The 22,279-nt window shown below is 43.8% G+C and overlaps 1 protein-coding gene across 2 annotated transcripts; it reads left to right on the forward strand.

The window, feature by feature from the left end:
- The first annotated feature begins 5,008 nt into the window (after positions 1–5,008).
- On the forward strand, positions 5,009–21,236 carry LOC129601276 (uncharacterized). Of its 2 annotated transcripts, none has more exons than XM_055500048.1 (2): positions 5,009–5,502; positions 19,686–21,230. In XM_055500048.1, the coding sequence occupies exons 1-2, from the start codon at positions 5,479–5,481 to the stop codon at positions 20,019–20,021; spliced, it is 360 nt and encodes a 119-aa protein (XP_055356023.1). In that variant the 5' UTR covers positions 5,009–5,478; the 3' UTR covers positions 20,022–21,230. The 2 variants fall into 2 exon arrangements, 1 of the variants encoding a protein (XP_055356023.1); XR_008692203.1 differs by lacking the exon at positions 5,009–5,502 and adding an exon at positions 19,334–19,470 and having other exon boundaries at positions 19,686–21,236.
- Positions 21,237–22,279: the final 1,043 nt, after the last annotated feature.

Raw genomic sequence — 22,279 nt, forward strand, 5'->3', positions numbered from 1 at the left:
CCAAAATTAGCCAAAAAACGTTTTCCTATGCAGAAAAACGCGGGGAATCGGACGCCGGAAAAATCAGACTGAATAAACGCCATCTCACTGGTTTTTGACTCCCTTACAATTAAAAAAATTTCACCAAACCCGCCAATTTTATCTTTATGAAGCACCAATTCCAAAATTAGCCAAAAAACGTTTTCCTATGCAGAAAAACGCGGGGAATCGGACGCCGCAAAAATCAGACAGTATAAATGCCATCTGACCGGTTTTTGACTTGCTGACAATTAAAAAATGTTTTTTACCAAACCCGCCAATTTTATCTTTATGAAGCACCAATTCCAAAATTAGCCAAAAAACGTTTTCCTATGCAGAAAAACGCGGGAATCGGACGCCGCAAAAATCAGACAGGATAAATGCCATCTCACCGGTTTTTGACTCCCTTACAGGTAAAAAAAGTTTTTTACCAAACCCGCCAATTTTATCTATATGAAGCACCAATTCCAAAATTAGCCAAAAAACGTTTTCCTATGCAGGAAAACGCGGGGAATCGGACGCCGCAAAAATCAGACAGGATAAATACCATCTCACCGGTTTTTGACTCCCTGACAAGTAAAAAAATTTCACCAAACCCGCCAATTTTATCTTTATGAACCACCAATTCCAAAATTAGCCAAAAAACGTTTTCCTATGCAGAAAAACGCAGAAAATCGGACGCCGCAAAAATCAAACAGAAAAAACGCCATCTCACCGGTTTTTGACTCGCTGACAATTAAAAAATGTTTTTTACCAAACCCGCCAATTTTATCTTTATGAAGCACCAATTCCAAAATTAGCCAAAAAATGTTTTCCTATGCAGAAAAACGCGGGGAATCGGACGCCGGAAAAATCAGACTGAATAAACGCCATCTCACTGGTTTTTGACTCCCTTACAGTTAAAAAAATTTCACCAAACCCGCCAATTTTATCTTTATGAAGCACCGATTCCAAAATTAGCCAAAAAACGTTTTCCTATGCAGAAAAACGCGGGGAATCGGACGCCGTGAAAATCAGACAGAAAAAACGCCATCTCACCGGTTTTTGACTCGCTGACAATTAAAAAATGTTTTTTACCAAACCCGCCAATTTTATCTTTATGAAGCACCAATTCCAAAATTAGCCAAAAAATGTTTTCCTATGCAGAAAAACGCGGGGAATCGGACGCCGGAAAAATCAGACTGAATAAACGATATCTCACTGGTTTTTGACTCCCTTACATTTAAAAAAATTTCACCAAACCCGCCAATTTTATCTTTATGAAGCACCGATTCCAAAATTAGCCAAAAAACGTTTTCCTATGCAGAAAAACGCGGGGAATCGGACGCCGTAAAAATCAGACAGTATAAATGCCATCTGACCGGTTTTTGACTCGCTGACAATTAAAAAATGTTTTTTACCAAACCCGCCAATTTTATCTTTATGAAGCACCAATTCCAAAATTAGCCAAAAAACGTTTTCCTATGCAGAAAAACGCGGGGAATCGGACGCCGCAAAAATCAGACAGGATAAATGCCATCTCACCGGTTTTTGACTCCCTGACAGGTAAAAAAATTTCACCAAACCCGCCAATTTTATCTTTATGAAGCACCAATTCCAAAATTAGCCAAAAAACGTTTTCCTATGCAGAAAAACGCGGGGAATCGGACGCCGCAAAAATCAGACTGAATAAACGCCATCTCACTGGTTTTTGACTCCCTTACAGTTAAAAAATTTCACCAAACCCGCCAATTTTATCTTTATGAAGCACCGATTCCAAAATTAGCCAAAAAACGTTTTCCTATGCAGAAAAACGCGGGGAACCGGACGCCGTAAAAATCAGACAGTATAAATGCCATCTCACCGGTTTTTGACTCACTGACAGGTAAAAAAATTTAACCAAACCCGCCAATTTTATCTTTATGAAGCACCAATTCCAAAATTAGCCAAAAAACGTTTTCCTATGCAAAAAAACGCTAAGAATCGGACGCCGCAAAAACCAGACAGAAAAAACGCCATCTGACCGGTTTTTGACTCGCTGACAATTAAAAAATGTTTTTTACCAAAGCCGCCAATTTTATCTTTATGAAGCACCAATTCCAAAATTAGCCAAAAAACGTTTTCCTATGCAGAAAAACGCGGGGAATCGGACGCCGCAAAAATCAGACAGGATAAATGCCATCTCACCGGTTTCGGACTCCCTGACAGGTAAAAAAATTTCACCAAACCCGCCAATTTTATCTTTATGAAGCACCAATTCCAAAATTAGCCAAAAAACGTTTTCCCATGCAGAAAAACGCGGTAAATGGGACGCCGCAAAAATCAGACAGGATAAAAGCCATCTCACCGGTTTTTGACTCCCTGACAGGTAAAAAAATTTCACCAAACCCGCCAATTTTATCTATATGACGCACCAATTCCAAAATTAGCCGAAAAACGTTTTCCTATGCAGAAAAACGCAGGAAATCGGACGCCGCAAAAATCAAACAGAAAAAACGCCATCTCACCGGTTTCGGACTCCCTTACAGGTAAAAAAAGTTTTTTACCAAACCCGCCAATTTTATCTATATGAAGCACCAATTTCAAAATTAGCCAAAAAACGTTTTCCTATGCAATAAAACGCGGGGAATCGGACGCCGCAAAAACAGACTGAATAAACGCCATCTCACCGGTTTCGGACTCCCTTACAGGTAAACAAAGTTTTTTACCAAACCCGCCAATTTTATCTATATGAAGCACCAATTTCAAAATTAGCCAAAAAACGTTTTCCTATGCAATAAAACGCGGGGAATCGGACGCCGCAAAAATCAGACTGAATAAACGCCATCTCACTGGTTTTTGACTCCCTTACAGGTAAAAAAAGTTTTTTACCAAACCCGCCAATTTTATCTATATGAAGCACCAATTTCAAAATTAGCCAAAAAACGTTTTCCTATGCAGAAAAACGCGGGAAATCCGACGCCGCAAAAATCAGGCAGGATAAATGCCATCTCACCGGTTTCTGACTCCCTGACAGGTAAAAAAATTTCACCAAACCCGCCAATTTTATCTTTATGAAGCACCAATTCCAAAATTAGCCAAAAAACGTTTTCCTATGCAGAAAAACGCGGGGAATGGGACGCCGCAAAAATCAGACAGGATAAATGCCATTTCACCGGTTTTGACTCACTGACAGGTAAAAAAATTTCACCAAACCCGCCAATTTTATCTTTATGAAGCACCAATTTCAAAATTAGCCAGAAAACGTTTTCCTATGCAAAAAAACGCGAAGATCGGTCGCAAAACCAGACAGAAAAAACGCCATCTGACCGGTTTTTGACTCGCTGACAATTAAAAAATGTTTTTACCAAAGCCGCCAATTTTATCTTTATGAAGCACCAATTCCAAAATTAGCCAAAAAACGTTTTCCTATGCAATAAAACGCGGGGAATCGGACGCCGCAAAAATCAGACTGAATAAACGCCATCTCACTGGTTTTTGACTCCCTTACAGGTAGAAAAAGTTTTTTACCAAACCCGCCAATTTTATCTATATGAAGCACCAATTTCAAAATTAGCCAAAAAACGTTTTCCTATGCAGAAAAACGCGGGAAATCCGACGCCGCAAAATTCAGACAGGATAAATGCCATCTCACCGGTTTTTGACTCCCTGACAGGTAAAAAAATTTTACCAAACACGCCAATTTTATCTTTATGAAGCACCAATTCCAAAATTAGCCAAAAAACGTTTTCCTATGCAGAAAAACGCGGGAAATCCGACGCCGCAAAATTTAGACAGGATAAATGCCATCTCACCGGTTTTTGACTCCCTGACAGGTAAAAAAATTTCACCAAACACGCCAATTTTATCTATATGAAGCACCAGTTTCAAAATTAGCCAAAAAACGTTTCCCTATGCCGAACAACGCGGGAAATCGGACGCCGCAAAAATCAGACAGGATAAATGCCATCTCACCGGTTTCGGACTTGTCAGAACTCAATAACTACGTGGTGAAACTGCTCTAAAGTCTGCTTTTAAGGGTTATTCGATGCGCTGAGCACGAATCTTAAGTCGGTTTGCAAAAAAAATTTCACCGAAAAAAGTTATGGAAAACTTGACCTTTCACCGGCATTCTTGGATCTCAATAACTACGTGGTGAAACTGCTCCAAAGTCTGCTTTTAAGGGTTATTCGATGCGCTGAGAACGAATTTCAAGTCGGTTTGCAAACAAAATTTAACGAAAAAAGTTATGGAAAACATGCATTTTCACCGGCATTTTTGGATCTCAATAACTACGTGGTGAAACTGCTCTAAAGTCTGCTTTTAAGGGTTATTCGATGCGCTGAGCACGAATCTTAAGTCGGTTTGCAAAAAAAATTTCACCGAAAAAAGTTATGGAAAACTTGACCTTTCACCGGCATTTTTGGATCTCAATAACTACGTGGTGAAACTGCTCCAAAGTCTGCTTTTAAGGGTTATTCGATGCGCTGAGAACGAATTTCAAGTCGGTTTGCAAGAAAAATTTAACGAAAAAAGTTATGGAAAACATGCATTTTCACCGGCATTTTTGGATCTCAATAACTACGTGGTGAAACTGCTCCAAAGTCTGTTTTTGAAGGTTATTCAATGCGCTGAGCACGAATTTCAAGTCGGTTTGCAAAAAAAATTTCAACGAAAAAAGTTATGGAAAACTTGCATTTTCACCGGAATTTTTGGATCTCAATAACAACGTGGTGCAACTGCTCAAAAGTCTGCTTTTAAGGGTTATTTGATGCGCTGAGCACGAATCTGAGATCGGTTTGCAAAAAAATTTCACCAGAAAAAGTTACTGTCAGACGTGTCACATTTTCGCCATGTTGTCAGAACTCAATAACTGCGTGGTGAAACTGCCCCAAAGTCTGCTTTTAATAGTTATTCGATGCGCTGAGCACGAATCTGAAATTGGTTTGCAAAAAAAATTTCACCAGAAAAAGTTACTGTCAGACGTGTCACATTTTCGCCATGTTGTCAGAACTGTCACGTATAGATTCTTTGAGCGATATTCGCCTGCGCTAGCCTTCGACTGATCATAAGGGCGATATGCCCATGAATGTTATTATCTGATAGACCGTTCCACTTGTTGCCGTTTTATACCGCTGCTTTTTCACTTTTCGGACACAGTTACAATGGTGCAGCCTAATTTCCTTCAACAACAATCCCTGACTCGCATTTGCCGTCTCGTTCGTTGCCGTTAATGCATATTTCCGTAAACACTGCATATTAGACTACGAAACCGGCCGGTCTTATACCGCCGTGACCTTTCAGTTTATTTCGCTCTGCCAATTATTCATGTAACAAATGGTCCTCCTGTACTGAGAAAATACCTGTCGGTTATTACAGTCGTCCTTCTATTTTGCCTTGTTTTCTTTCCTGTCCTATGCCGTGTTAACCGGTGACCGTTATTTCCGGCATCGCCGTGCCATTACCTGGCCACCCGGCATTTCCCTTGCGCATTGCCACAGCATGGACCGGCAACATACCGGAAACGTGAGTCTGAATATTTAATAATCCGAAAAGTGATTAGAGACGGTTGTCAGCCGTCCGACAGTGCACGTGAATTATATCAGTGCATGACACTGTAGTGTCATATGTGCCGTAATACGGCCGTGTATGTTTTACCATTGTTGAAAATGTTTGCATTTCATTAATTTCTTTCGTGAATAATCCATTACTCGTTCTAAAATTTAAATATGGTATACGAATTGTCACTTGTTCAGCGAATCAATAATCAGGTGTATATACATCGATTGTCGCAGACTTATTCTTTCCAAAATAATAATGAACTAGCGGCATTTTGCAATAATATGTTTATTCAATATTCGACTGTATTGTATGTCGAGTGGAAAAATCTGGATACTGAAGATACAGGGATTTTGTTTAAAATGCCTATTACGGATTCTCTTGTTTAGGATATTGTTGATCGTTTGGTATCGCTCGGTGGTATGCGCAATGTGCTGCAAATTCCTGAATAGAATGAATCAGTGATCTCCGTATTTTAATATTTCAATATTTGCATTTTCGAATCGTCTTTATTGCATGCATTCTCTTTTCATGAAAATTATTGCGCGGTATTTCTTTCCTTTCTGTTATGAATTTTAAGAAATGTTATTCGACTATAAAGTTCTTTGTCGCCGTACAACAGATGGCGTAATCTACTGGCGCTTCTTTCGGAATGCAAATCACGCTGACGAAGAAGCTTTCGATTCTTTTTGTGATACCTTTTTCGAAAATAATCCTGAAGCATTGCTAATTGATTACGTGACATTCAACCCCATCGGAAGCGGTATTAATGTTCGTGAAAAAAGTACGGATGCGTATGTACAAAAATATATTGCTGAGGCAACGTGCCCTTGTTGTAAACATTCTTATGTATGAATTTCATTTTGCATTGGAATAAATATATATATATATTCTTTTATCTCATTCTTTTCAGTAATCTGTTGTGAAATGCAATTCTCATATAAAACTGTTTCACGAGATCATACGGGCCGAATAATTCACAGCGTTTGGCAAACAACAGAAAGTGATGATGTTGATGAATTCGCAGATTTTTGTACTACAATTTTCAGCAACGATGCAAAAGTTTTGTTTGTCCATTGTATTGTCCTTGAGACCAGGAGAGCACATTTAGTTGCGCCTCGACAAAACCTGAGTGACCTTTATGTCTTCCAATATATAACACAAACCGTGTGTCCTTGCTGTAACACGTTGTTGGTTAATGCGCATCGACATAATCCGCATCGATTGTGAGATTCTCTTTCTCTTTTATGTGGTTTCATAATTCGAAAAATTATTTACAGTTCCATGAACTTCATTTCATTACTTTTGTCTTCTTTTGGTAATTAATTTTCATATCTTCCGGTTATGTTTTACAGGGCTACATTTTATTTTTGTACGTATCCATTTAAACAGCATAAATATTATGCTGCACATAGCATTCAACATGTATGTTATCAGATGAATTATATTTTTCCAAACCGTGACCCGTTCTATATAAGAATAAGAGAATCGTTACCTCGGGATGAATCATCCCGTCATGTTTTCCTGGTAAAGATTATTACCAAGATAGTTGGCTGTTGTTGTTGTGCGCAGCCGGATGACAGAAGTTGATAATTCAGCTGCGCCTTGTTTTTGCCAATTCTTTATTAAGCGATCAGTCCGATAATTGCTCCTTGAACAATCGTGGTACCAAACCCATTTCCTGTTTTCCACTACTTTTTGTGTCATGGCCTCACCCGCCGTTTGAAAATTGAGAGTTAATAAGATTGATTTAACCTGGATCCGGAGTGTAGCTCCGATTCCACGGTTGATAAATTTTGGCTCAAGCATCGAAACAAGAAGCCAGAGCCAACCCTTCCTGGGAACGTCGTTGAGTCGTCTTCGGACTCCGACCCCCATACGGTTGATCAAGCAGACCTACATAACACAGCTTTCTATGAATCACCTGATCTGAGTCTTCATTCAGCCATACCCTTTGACCAGAGAATTGAATCTCTATCGCCTTCGCCCACAGGGTACCTTCTCCGGTCCGCTGCGAATCAAAATTTAAGCTGGACCGAGTTGAAAGGTCGCCTTTCGATACTACGTAAACAAAACCGGAAACCTCGTAAAGTAAATAAGAAGTCTGAAAAGGTCATGGCGCCAGGCGACGCTGATGACGATGTTCAGCCAGCAGAGAAAGGGTTTCAGCTCCGTGCCCCTAATATTCGGGACCTGCCGAAATTCACAGGGACTTTTCTTGAGGATGTCGATAATTTTATTTTTGAATATGAGTCACAGGGAACCCTTTACGGGTGGAAGTCAGGACAGTTACTTAGCTGTCTTCGAGCTTGTCTCAGGGGCGACGCCCTTCATTGGTTTGTCAATCGTCCCGATGATAACAGCTGGGATGATTTGAAGAAGGCTCTTAAGGAGACCTTCGGGAAAAATCCCATCGATTTCGACCTCGAGGGCACCAGTTTGAAAATGCTCTCAACTGATGACCCTCTCGCGTACGTCACGCGAATTACGCGTATCGTGACGACGCGTAATCCTAACGCTTCCCCTGATGATTTAATACTACACCTGTTTCAAGGTTTGCCTGATGGCTTAAAAGCGGAAATCGTTTCCGTTTATGACGAGATCGAGGACACCACAGATTTTCTTGAGCGACTGAAGAATATATCACGTGCCTATAAGTACAGGCAACGCTTAGCCTTTCCTGAAGCGGGGGCGGGACCTTCACGTCGACCGCCCCGAGTTGAAACCGAAACGGTGAAACGGACGACACAGTCCTACGGAAACTTTCCGCCCCCAACCGATCCGCAGGCAAAAGCCGTACGAGTCGATGTTGCGGTGCCTAATCTCGCTGAGATGGAAGCTATTCGCGCTCGGCTTAGTCAGCTGGAAGCCGGTGGTCAACACCGCGATACCCGGCAGCGTGAGTCACGTAAATGTCATTACTGTGGGAAGGCAGGCCATCTCAAGGGCGTTTGCTGGCAGAACCCACAAAGTCGAAACTACCGAGGATCGACTGGTCGTGGTCGAGGCCGTGGCACCTACGCCAACGCAGTGGCTCGCGGTACTTACGAACCGCCACCCCCACATAATGCTTATCCTGCTGTGGGTCCAGCCCAACCTGTCCCTATGATTACAGGTGGTCAGCAACCCGCTCGACCACAGCTCCCGCCAGTTTTTCCGGCAGCCGGTACCGCTGCAAATCCGACACGAGTTTTCTATCACAGTAACCTTCAGGCGGATCCATGGGAACAGCTCCCGATGGACGACCCCGCTTCTTTAAACTGAATAGGTCTGTGCGTGGTACCGACGCACGCACAGACCATTTCATCATAAACCCCCATAAAAATAGTGAAGTAGGTCCAATTATCTGTCGGGCTCGTGTGAATAATATTTCGTGTCGGGCGATACTCGATACCGGTTCGGGGATTTCGTTAATTACAGAAAGTTTTGCGAAACTTAATCGTTTTACAATAATTGATACCGATGGTCCATACGTTTCCACAATAACATCACAACGCAAGTTAAATAAGAAAATCGATGTTAACTTAGAAGTTTTGGGCCATGTCCAACCATGTGAGCTATTTGTTATAACACAAGCACCATTTGAGGTATTAATCGGTATCGATTACCTTAACCAAACACGGATCCAAATTGATTTTCGTTCCAAAACACTGCGTAATGATTCTGTTGTCTTGCCCTTGCTCTATTACTGTTTTCCGGGCCTTGCAAACCCGGATAACGGTCAGGATGAAGGGAATGGGAAGCCGGTTTTTAATAATCCCATTTACCTTCTACACGGTCCATCCGACACACGAGGTGGTCCGAAGACAGGCAAACGAGTTGCCGTAGAAATAATAACGGAGAACCCGTCTGAGAAACCCGTGTTGCCGGGCGAGCTCAGAAAGAAGGCGAGCCCAGGTTTGGCCGCACCCAAGAACTTAGTTTCCGAGGCTGTTCTGCTGGCGGAACAGTCTCCGGGAACGGGCGAGGGCACTTGATGGTTCAGATCCCGCAGGCCCCGAGGGGTTACAGTTGTTGGAAGCAAGTTCCTCCCAAGGTGGGAAGGAAGTAAGCAAAGATAGTATGATAAGGGCATTAGCCGATCGTGAAAAGTTTTCTAATTTTGGGTTGCTAACGCGCAACGAAATCAAACGAAGTTTGAAAGGTCAGGTTGAGGTCCCGGGGATTCCGATCCCGGAGACCCAAGAACCGGTCACCGAGGTCACTGGCATTCAGAAAGGATTCAAGTTAGAGGTCCCGGAAGTTTTGTGTCCGGAGACCCAGGAACCTGCCACTGAGGTCACAGGGGATCAGGAACTAACTAACCTTGAGTTCGAGGGGAATACAATCCCTAAGCATCAGGAACCCGTTACAAAGAATTTCGGGATCAGAGATGTCATTAAAGCAGTTACAGGAACACGAACTCTCGAGGTTCCGGATCACGAGAATCGGGATAGTGCAGTTGCGTTGGATGAGTTACTGCCTGAAAACCTCAAGCGTTTTATGAAGAATAATTCGGAAATCACAGATGACATTGATGACCTTTTTGGTCCTACCACAATTGCGAAAAACGTTTCAGATATTAATTATGAAAAATTAAACTACGGTGATATTACCGTGGACCAGCAAAGGAACTGGTACGCATGCTAATGGATTTTACTGAGGTCTTCCCGACCGACGACCAAGGCCTGGGCACATGTAATGTGCTAACACATAAGATCGCTTTAAGACCGGAAGCCAATCCAGTCGTGGAACCGCTTCGGCGTTTCGCGGACTGGCAAAAGGTCGAGATCACTCGACAGATCCAAGATATGTTGCGAAAGGGCGTGATTAGCCCATGCGAAATTTCTGAACGATGTGCTAATGTGGTATTAGCACGGAAAAGGGATGAATCCCTGCGGTTTTGCGTCTCTTACAAATTATTAAACGAAGATACTATTTTTGATCCCTACCCGTTACCAAGAATTGATGACTGTTTAGACAGTCTAAAAAATTCGTGTTATTTTACCAGCCTTGATTTAGCCAGCGGCTACTGGCAAATTAAGATGGATGATTCTTCCAAAAATCTAACTTGCTTCCGAACGCCGGACGGCGTTTTCAGTTGAAGTGATGCCCTTTGGGTTACGGACGGCTCCTGCGACTTTCAGTCGTATGATGGATCGCGTCCTGGGTGACCTCAAAGGAAAAATTTTAATCCTGTACCTTGATGATGTCGAAATTTATGCCGATTCGTGGCAAAATCTTTTGGTAAATCTTCAAATCGTTTTGCAACGGCTTCGAGAAGCCGGACTCAAAATCAAACCAAGCAAATGTTTCTTCGGCAAAAAGGAATTAAAATTCTTAGGTCATATGGTGAATTCTCAGGGCATTGCCCCAGATCCGGACAACGTTCAGGCTATTGTAGCCCGTCCGGTTCCTGCATGTATCCGGGACGTTAAGGGATTCCTGGGTGCTGCTAGCCATTATCGACGATTCATCAAAAATTTTTCGCGCATTGCCGCTCCGCTGCTCGAGTTAACAAGAAAAAACACACCGTTTCATTGGTCTGGTCCATCGCAGCTTGCTTTTGAAGAAATAAAAATTCCTTAATAACAAAACCAATTCTAACTCATTTCGACAATGAGAAAGAACACGTCTTAGAAACAGATGCCAGTCTGGATGGACTGGGCGCCGTTCTAACACAGCGGGAAGCTGATGGCTTTAAGGTCGTTGCCTACGCAAGTCGTTCGTTAACCGATGCAGAGAAAAATTATCATACGTCCGAGCAAGAGCTCCTCGCTATTTTCTGGTCGGTTACTGATAAATTCCATTTTTACCTCGGAGGTCCAAAACCGTTCACAGTAGTGACGGACCATAACTCCTTAATTCCTTTGTTTAAAACACCGACCCCGAGTGGTCGTCTCGCTCGCTGGATCCTGGCTTTGCGCCCATACAACATAAGGATCCTGTACCGAAAAGGAAGTGCCAATAACGTAGCTGACTTTCTCTCCCGATCACCTTTACCACCATCGTTACCGCAGATTTGCGCATTAGTCGTACCAGATTCACCGGTCGACATCCCTGCTTTACAGGGAACCGACGAATTTTGTAAAAAGATCTTGGGAATCCTGAACGGTGCTACCGACACCGCAAAATTTCGAACGCGAATTCAGCACTACGTTGTAAAGGAGAAAATTTTGTATAGAATCGTATTTCGCGGCAACGATCCGGTGTATCTCATTGTGGTGCCTAGTTCCCTAAAGGTCACACTCTTAAGGGCATATCACGATGATCTCGGTCATCCCGGGATTACCAGGTGTTTTGAAGCTCTGTACCTTAAATATTACTGGCCGAACATGGCACACGATGTTGCGGACTACATTTCTTCATGCCATTCCTGCCAGGCACTGAAACCACCGCTAAAACCACCATATGGTTTTCTTCAACGTATCAAAATCGGTCAACCTTTCGAATGCGTGGGTATGGACTACGTTGGTCCATTCCCACCGAGCAGTAAAGGGAACCGGTACATAATTGTTGCTGTCGATCACTTGACAAAGTGGATCGAAGCGCGACCCGTGAAAGCTGCAACTGCCGCCAACGCAGCACATTTTCTGTACGAGCAAGTTATTTCCAGACATGGGTGCCCAAGGTCGATCCTTACGGATCTCGGGACTCATTTCACCGGAAGTCTCTTACAACATTTACTGCGTCTAGCACGCATTACTCATCGCACCACTACGGCGTATAATCCTAAGGCCGATGGCCTTACCGAAAGGATAAATGGTGTACTCGTTAAAGCGATTGCGCACTACGTGTCTCCGACACATAGAAATTGGGACGACCTTGTGATACCAATAACTTTTGCCTTGAATACAATGGTAAATGACACGGTCAAGGTCTCACCATTTGAATTGTTACACGGGTATAACCCGACGCATCCCATCGATAATGTTATACTACCTGGCGAAAGTCTTGATTTCGAAGAGCCTGATGAAACGCTTCCAAGTCAAATTCAGACGTACCTTAGTAACTTACGCGAGGTTGCCGGTCTCATGGCGAATCACGCACAAGATAAGACGGCTCCGCGCTTTAATGTTACCCGGCGTGAACACGCATTTGCACCTGGCGATCTAGTCCTTTTAAAAGGACCGCCAAAAGAAATTGTTTCTCCTGATAATAATCTTTCTCCAAAATTTTTAATTCGTTGGCACGGACCATGGAGGATCACCTCCCAAGTGTCCGAAGTTAATTACGAAATAGAATCCGTTCGTGGTCGGCCGAAGACTCAGGTTGTCCATGTGCAGCGCTTGCGCCACTATAGCGAGCGCTTGGACACACCGTATGTTGAGTCGGTTCTGGCAGAACCACTTAAGAAGGGGAAAAGAGACTTGGACAACGTTGATCTCGAAAATTGTCGGGAAACAAATAATCTAATGTCCGCCCCGCCTGACGTTCCGACAACCGGAACTACCGAAATTGAGACGGTTCGACGTTCGGACCGCCTGAAACAAAAGAGAGAAAAATAAATATTATTAGTATTTTAATGTTTCATGTATTATCGGTTAAAATCACATAAAAATAAGTATATTTTTATTACCAAAAACAAAATCTTAAAAAAAAAAACAACAGCTTCATTTCTTATGATAACTATTATCCGTTTAATTTATTTAAATTAATTTTCTCTCTCTTTTGTTGTAGGGCGTTGATCCCAGCGGCCGTCGGATGTCACTGTGTAGATATACGGGTCTAAATCCTACGAACCTTGGTAACCATTATGTTGTGGATCATTTCCGTACAGTCAGTGATCGTATGCAGGATGACGTCTTTGCAAATAACAATAATGTTATAACGACAGTAATTTCGCGTGTGCCGAGTGTGCGCACAGTCTCGTTCATTCAGCCACAGATCCTCAGACAGTACGTTGAACCTTTTCTTGATCCCGATGAGATTGGGAGTGTTCAGACAGTCAACAGTACTTTACTTGAAGACCTGAATCTGGCAGAGTTTACCTCGTATTTGAGTGCGCTTGCAGAAATTCCCACAGACCTACCATTAAAACCTTTCTTCCCGTCGCTGTACCTTGCGAAATTAGCTGTAGGGAACTATGGCCTGAAGCGCGGGTTCCCCGCACCTTTCATGTGCATTTGCTCGTCAACTCACTTGGATCCAGACAAGCCCTCCCTAATCTTCCAGTGCAATAACGAAGTTGGCAGGTGCACTGCCACAACTGTTAATTACGCCGAGCTTAGCGCACCGACCGTACAGTGTGAAAATCGTGCTCAGCGTTTTGGTGTGTACCTTCCTCCTAAACTCATACCTGTCTTCTATTGCTGGGGATGTTTTTATAAGGTCGCAAACCACGAGATATTTTCTGACGGGAATTTCCATCATCCCGATGACAGTGCTGTTGAGACTTGCCACGCGGGACACCGTTCCCGAAACGCAAAGGGTTGCATACACTGCAAATCCCGGGCTATGCAAAGGCAAGGTTATCCACGAGGCCAGCATTCGTATGCTCGATATCAACGAGATTTTAACAATAAAATTTCTCAGGATTATGCGCACTCATACTTCCGTATCGAGGAAGATATTTTCGCCGATCTAAGCGACCGAATTTGCGTAGTTCTTCGGTATGTGAGCACTAAGTCTCCTGAGTCTAGGATCAATATTTATGGACGAATGGAGTGATTGATCTCTGTATAATGTGTAATGATAATGTGAGATATGGCTTTCATTTGTGATCTGTGTGGAAAACCTCTCGTCACCAATCATGGCTTGAAGTTACATAGAGATTCTGGGGTTTGTCGGACTGCGAGAGCAAAGAACTTGCGTGCTCCTTTACAAACCTCTGTGCCAGCTCCTGTCGTCCCCCTGCAAACCCTCGAAGAACGGATATTGGCAGGAAGGAAGCAACATGCGATTCTTCGACGTATTCCGGTAGGTGCGAGACGAGCATGTGCTGAAGCGTACACAAGGATTGTGGAGGATGTATGCACACACAACGATGAAGGTTCCTGGTCCAAGCTCTTACTGTTCGCATTTGAAAACCTACACGCTCCACCTGGCAAATCTGGCAGGGGTCCCTCACTCGCCACTTCTGTGAAGGCTAATCTGGCTGGTAAACCACTGGATAATCGGAAAACACCACGTAAATCGCGTAAAAAGCGATCCTCTGACGAAGCTCTTCGTAAAGCAGTGAACACAAAGTTACAGGATGGAGACATCAGTGGAGCTGTCAAGATACTCACCTCCGAAGATACTGTTGCTGAACTTTCGGAGGGAGTTTTACGGGCGCTTAAAGATAAACATCCAGATCCACCAGCGGATCTGGATACAACGGTCTGTGATGTTGCCCCCATAACGCATGATGTTTCTGTTGATGACATTCTTTGTGCTGCGAAGTCTTTTCCTGCAGGCTCTTCAGCAGGCCCTGATGGTTTACGGCCACAGCATCTTAAAGATATGCTGAGTGTGCAAGGGGATACGAGCACGCACCTCTTATCGGCCTTGGCGAAACTGGCCAAAGTGGTTCTTGCGGGAAAAATACCTGCGGCTACCAAGAGAGTGTTTTTTGGTGGAATATTGACACCCCTTCGAAAGAAATCTGGTGGAATTCGCCCGATTGCATGCGGATGTACCCTTAGACGGTTGTTCAGTAAGCTGATCGGGCATCGCGTCCAAGACCAGATGGGTGAGCTGTTTCGTCCTGTTCAGCTTGGCTATGGAACGCGTGGTGGTGCTGAAGTTGTAGTTCATTCTGCGCGGAAGTTTCTGGACCAGGAAATCAATGGAGTGAAGGTTCTTCTGAAAGTTGATTTTGCCAACGCATTCAATACCGTGCGACGAGATGTTATGTTGAAGAAAGTGGCGGAAATAATTCCTGAATATTATGCATTTTTATATGCAGCATATGGGAGCTCTTCGTCGTTATTCTGTGGTGAAAATATTATTTTATCGGCTCATGGTATTCAACAAGGAGATCCTCTGGGACCGTTATTGTTTTGCTTGTGTACGGATGAGCTTTCTAAAGGAATGCAATCCTGTTTTAACGCGTGGTATTTAGACGATGCAACATTTGGTGGTGCAGTGGTTTCAGTGTTGTCGGACTTCCAAACTATTGTTCATTGCGCATCAGAACTAGGGCTACAGATTAACTCAGAAAAATGTGAGCTGTTCATGAGTGGCGGAACGGTGACTGAGCAAGAAGAGATTTTCCGGATGTTCAGTGAAGTTGCACCTGGAATCCAGTGGATAAGAGAGGAACAGCTGGACCTGTTGGGTGCCCCGCTTACTGATTGGGCAATAGGGCGAGTGCTGGATGGCAAGATCGGTCAGATCGAAAGACTGACCGATCTTCTTGGTGTGTTACCAGCTCATCAGTCGCTATATCTACTTAAGAATAGCCTTTCTCTGCCGCGGTTATTGTTTACTCTTAGGTGTGCGCCTTGTTGGAAGTGCCCTGAAAAGTTGCATGAATTTGATGAACGCGTACGAAAGAAGGCGGAAGAAATCACCAACGTCCAAATGTCCGAAGCAGTCTGGAAACTGGCTTCCTTACCGGACCGGATGGGTGGGATAGGGCTTCCTAAAGCACAGGAAATTTCTCTGCCTGCCTACTTATCCTCGCGTTATGCTACAGAGGCACTCGTAGCCAAGATCGTGCCCGCGGACGGCGAAGATGACATGAAGTTGTGTGTAGAGAAGTTTCAAGAGATTAGTGGCGAACCGGCCCCACCTGAAGTGCATCGTCGTTATCAGTCTGCCTGGACGGCTATTGTGTATGCCAAGGAGCATCGATATTTAGTGGAGAATGCTGACGTTATCGAGAAAGCACGCTTGTTGGCAATTTCTACGAAAGAATCGGCTGCTTGGTTGTCCGCTTTGCCCGTCGCCAGCCTTGGTAATTTGTTGGACGATGTGGCTGTGAGGATCGCGGTTGCGCTACGGTTGGGTGCTCCTATTTGCAGTGAGCATAAATGTATTTGTGGTCATATAGTTGACAAGTTCGGCCGCCACGGTCTATCTTGTAAGCGTAGTAAGGGACGGATACCTCGCCACGAGCATTTGAACGATATCACACAAAGAGCGATTGGATCAGCGAAGATATCGTCTATCCGTGAACCACCTGGTTTGGATCGGAAGAATGGCAAGCGGCCTGATGGACTAACTCATTATCCTTGGAAGAATGGCAAAGCGTTGGTGTGGGACGTTACCGTAGCCGACACTTTTGCGCAGACATATATCGGTCAGACATCCGATCATGCTGGCGCTGCAGCAGAAGCGGCCGAACACCGGAAGTGCGGCAAGTATGCTGACTTTGCTGATCGGTACATTTTCCAACCCGTAGCGTTGGAAACAATGGGAAGCTGCGGTCCTCTGACCATGGATTTCTTCCATGAGGTGGCTAGACGCATCAGAGAGCAGACCGGTGAAATCCGCGCGAAGCATTTTCTGTTACAACGTTTTAGTATAGAAATTCAGCGCGGTAATGCTGCTTGTGTGTTGGGAACAGTTGAGAAGCAGCTTGATCTCGATGATGTGTTTTTGGTTTGTGTATAGTTGAGCAGACGGTTTTGTATGTACTGTGAATAAACTTCTGGCTATGGATTTCTGAACAGAACGGGGGTATTCTTTTTGACACCTGCGAAACGTATATCCGAAAGCTGCAGGATCACCCACTCTGTTTCCAGTTTATGGCGATGGTCCCCGCGGACCCGAAATCCAGAGCGATGGCCTTTAAGGCACTTATGCCTTTTCCGCCATTTCATAGTGCAGTCACTATCGGCCTTTTCCCAACCTCGACGAGAGAACATTCCTGTCATGTCGCCTATCATGACACGGACGCGACTTTTGATTGCGATTGTTTCACTAATAACGCCTTACGGGGGCTAGGGTTAAGTGCAGATTCTGAACTGCACAATAAGAATCGAGAGAATGGAACAGTAGTGTTTTCTCGCACAACTGACGTTTTTAACCATCGCCTCTGTAATACCCGAAAAAATAACGGTTCCTGTAATAAAATGACGGACGGCCGCGTTCTTTACCGCAAAGGTATTCCCGTATTCTTGTGCACTCGGTGCCTTTCTTCAGCTTATCGACACAAGGTGTGTGTTTGTACTGCAGAAGTCATTTTGGCCGAAAGTATTCCTCCGATGAGGGAATGTATTTATGGTCACAGATACCATGGTCAATGCGCTGTTAGCGACATATGTCCTCATTGCGCGTATTTGTTCCCGATGACGGAAAACGCTTCTAATGCGAGGAAGGACTCTGACAGTCCACCTCCTCTGGAAGCATATTCTGATTCCGACGCGGAATCAACCGTAACGGTGAATTTGGATGAGGAACCACAGAGAAAAGGATTGACCGTTCACAACCCCGTCTATGCTCCGGCTAAACCGGAAATCAAGAAAGTTTTACGAGCGATGATTCAGGTCCAGAAAACGAAGCACCGCCGCCTCCGGTTCCGGCGAAGCGTATGCGCGCTGGTCTACCAAGTTTCGTAACACTTTCTCTTCTTCTTTTACTCTGTACCCTGTCGGGTACGTACGGACTGAACACTACGCTATGCGATTGCTCACGCAGCAAATACGTGGGCAATTGCTGACCTTTCTGCGCGAATTCGATGCGATCAGTTGGATAGCCCTATCAGAGAAACTCATGATGTCAAGTACTATCTTCTCGACTATAAAAACATCACCCGACTTTTTCCCGGCTCCGCTTGCCGTATGATTCTGAAAAGTACGATACAAGAAGGTTTTTCTTCGGCGGGTATAACAGCCAGAATTTTGAGGTAGCACTTCCGGTCACCGCTGACCAGTGCCGTGACATGGTCCGAACAAAGACTTGTAGTGGCAACGCAATGATTAAAGTGGACGTACTTGGGTATACGACGTAATACCTGTGGTTGACCGCCGGTGGAACCAATTCCGCCGTGCCGACGTCGTTACCTGTCTCTTGGAGAACGTCACCCTCGAAACAACGTGTGACGACTGCCCAGTACTTTCCGCTACCGGCGAAATCTCTTCGTCGATTCTTGCCGAGTCCAGTGTTCATCCGCACGTAACTTACGTGTGGACTACTGACAAAAACCATACGAAGTGTCGCGTTAACACGGTTCTTAACAGCGAGGGACAGTTGTTCCAATTAAAATCAGGAGAGATCCACATTCGTGACCATCTACATCAACTCAGCTTTACGGTTGAGGAAAAAATGGAACGAACATACGATGAAGGCGCATCTGTTCATTACGTTCGCTCCCATCCGACACTTCGAATAAAATTTTACCATGCTTGGTATCGTCCTAATGTCACTGAAAAATCCGCCCTCCAGCTCGCCCACCTGTTGGCATCCAAAGTCGGTTGAATGTTAACCTTTCGGCAGAAATCGCCACCTTGCTATCGTCCCACCTTCAGTACGTTGAGGATTTCTTCGCATTTCAAGAAATGAAAATTTTCAATCACCTGCACAAGTTGCAATGCCAGGCCGATAAAACCGAAATGGAAAATCTGATACTACTTAGTCAGTTTTCCCCGGTGGTTGTCGGAACCAAACTCGGTTTCCCAAAATGCCAGGCTGCTGTAGTTCTAGGTGATTCAGCTACTATTTACCAGTGCACGGAAGTTAACGTCACGATCGGCGTAAAATACTCCACATGCGGACCAGATCCGTACATCGCAGCCGAAAATGATGACCGCGGCTACACTGTCGCTCTCGACGGTGAAACCCTTAAAAGACATTCAGTTTGCCTCCATCGGCACTCGGTAGTAATCGTACACGGAACTCTCTACCGTTACCAAGACGGTGTCTGGACTCCTGTAAATCTAATATTCCATAAAACGCTTGCGCACTGGCATTACACCGCAAAATTCCTGACGGACAACTTGGAAGACACTCTCGGTGACTCCTTGTCAGTGGATCCCTTCCGGTTTCTCGACTTGACAGCCGAGTTATCCGGCCTGATGTTGGAGACCGGTATTTCAAATTTGAGTACCATAATTACTCCAAAATATGTTCAGAGTACGATGAAGTCCATGACATGGCATAGCCTCTTAAATATTTCGTTTACTTCGATCACCGTTTTTATTGCTATGGTGTTTTGCGTTCGGTATCACCGAACGGTGATCGCGTTTTTAAGCTGTCTTATAGATTGTTGCCGCCCGCGTTCGCGCCGGCAATACGATTTTCAGGCTCGAAGGCAGGAAACGACTGCGGTCACCGCCACCGCTACGGAAACCCAGGACAGGAACCTTTCTCGGACTGTACCCACACGGACGGTGGACATTCCCATGACGCCGCGCTACCGTCCTTCGGACATGGTTCGACAGGATCCTGTCTACGCCAATGCGCGTATGGTCGCCGAGGACTCGGATGGATCAACGATCGGCGCCCGGACTCCGTCCCCGGATCACACGCTTGGCCCACGGACGGAACCGACGGTGACCTTTGGAAATGCGTTGATGGAACAGCGCCGGAAGTTGGCACCGGTTCGGTACGGAACTCCACCGACCGTGAGCAGCGTATAACCGCTTAGCATTAGCCTTATTTTTCCGCTCATGTACAGTCAGCCAGCAAATTAATTAAAAACACTCAAAAAAAACTATTGCAAAATTTCAAAAATATTGTATTTTATGCTGTTTGTTTTTATATTTTGCTTAGATACTTCAAATCAAGTCAGGTTCTCGCTTGTATTTAGTTCAATTTAACATAGTCAGGATTATTTACTTGAATTTTCAATAAAAAGGATCATTTTATTTTGTAGAAAATTTATCAAAAAACATTGGTCAGGAAATTTCCTTGGTTACTTGTCAGATTTTAATTGCAATTTTTAAAAAAACAAAAAGAAAGGTTCGTGAAGATCGACCCAGTTCTAATATGGGAACGCAGTTATATTAGGTTCGCTACCTGAAGCTTTAGATCGCCGAATTTTTATCAGTCATTACAGCCTTGCAGTGATCAGTGAGTGCTCGTAATAGGTAGGCAGAATTATGGCCATGGTTAACGCATTGTATTTTCGTGGTTAGCTGGAGATCTATTTTTTGGGGCAAGATTTGAAATATTAATTACAAACTTCCTACAAAGATGCTGGTGCAGCAGTTTGTTTGCTAGATGTCAAGGTGAGTATAATTGCTACAAATCTTCTAAAAAAAAAAACTCAGTGCTTAATAAAATAACAGTGTCTGATCAGCAATCCCGTTGCTGTAGCAATACTTTGGTCCTGGGCGTGTAACAACTCTAGCTTTCGGCGCATCACTGGTTTACGAGGTGTTGAGCCGTAAGTACGCGACTTGACCGTAAGACATGCTACTAATCTACTCAGACAAATTAACAATGCACTCGTCTGTACAAGTGTACGAAAAATTCCAACATGGGGAGAGGAAGTAGACGCTAAACGCGTGTTATAGACAGGCGAACAAACAGTGTTTGAAACCAGCGCAATAAGATCATGGAAATAAGCAAATGAATTTTTTTGTACAGATTTTGCCTCAGAGAATAGGATTTTCTGTTTAATTTCGTGAATACGGTGTGGTGTTGTGGTTTTGGTGTATGGTTGACCGCGGATCAAAGTTCAAGTTCAAGTGCGACCGAATGATATCATCAACAGCATCGCATTTATTATGAAAATGAGTCAGGGAATCTAAATCCAAAAACATTTATAAAATGAAAATTTGGTTTAACCCAGGTTTTCCTAAAAGCGTTACGAAAATAAAATACCAATTATTCCGCTGTATTACCTATATTTCTTATAACCGTATCAAGTATAAATATTATTTGCATAATAATACCTGTTTTTTCTTGGATGTGTTTCGCAAATTTCTAAACGCAAAAATAGCTGCTTTATCGTATTGCTGGTTGACTCGCTTTTCTGCTTTTCTTGTCTAGTTATGGACTGCGGACAGTCCTTTTTACACGGGGAGAAGTGTCACGTATAGATTCTTTGAGCGATATTCGCCTGCGATAGCCTTCGACTGATCATAAGGGCGATATGCCCATGAATGTTATTATCTGATAGACCGTTCCACTTGTTGCCGTTTTATACCGCTGCTTTTTCACTTTTCGGACACAGTTACTATGGTGCAGCCTAATTTCCTTCAACAACAATCCCTGACTCGCATTTGCCGTCTCGTTCGTTGCCGTTAATGCATATTTCCGTAAACACTGCATATTAGACTACGAAACCGGCCGGTCTTATACCGCCGTGACCTTTCAGTTTATTTCGCTCTGCCAATTATTCATGTAACAGAACTCAATAACTGCGTGGTGAAACTGCCCCAAAGTCTGCTTTTAATAGTTATTCGATGCGCTGAGCACGAATCTGAAATTGTTTTGCAAAAAAAGTTTCCCCAGTAAATGTTACTGTCAGACGTGTCACATTTTCACCATGTTGTCAGAACTCAATAACTACGTGGTGAAACTGCTCCAAAGTCTGCTTTTAAGGGTTATTCGATGCGCTGAGCACGAATCTGAAATTGGTTTGCAAAAAAAATTTCACCAAAAAAAGTTACTGTCAGACGTGTCACATTTTCGCCATGTTGTCAGAACTCAATAACTACGTAGTGAAACTGCTCCAAAGTCTGCTTTTAAGGGTTATTCGATGCGCTGAGCACGAATCTGAGATCGGTTTGCAAAAAAAATTTCACCAGAAAAAGTTACTGTCAGACGTGTACATTTTCGCCATGTTGTCAGAACTCAATAACTGCGTGGTGAAACTGCTCCAAAGTCTGCTTTTAATAGTTATTCGATGCGCTGAGCACGAATCTGAAATTGGTTTGCAAAAAAATTT

This window comes from Paramacrobiotus metropolitanus, unplaced genomic scaffold (genome assembly GCF_019649055.1).
Source record: "Paramacrobiotus metropolitanus isolate TYO unplaced genomic scaffold, Prichtersi_v1.0 Parri_scaffold0000226, whole genome shotgun sequence".
In the NCBI taxonomy this organism is placed as follows: domain Eukaryota; kingdom Metazoa; phylum Tardigrada; class Eutardigrada; order Parachela; family Macrobiotidae; genus Paramacrobiotus; species Paramacrobiotus metropolitanus.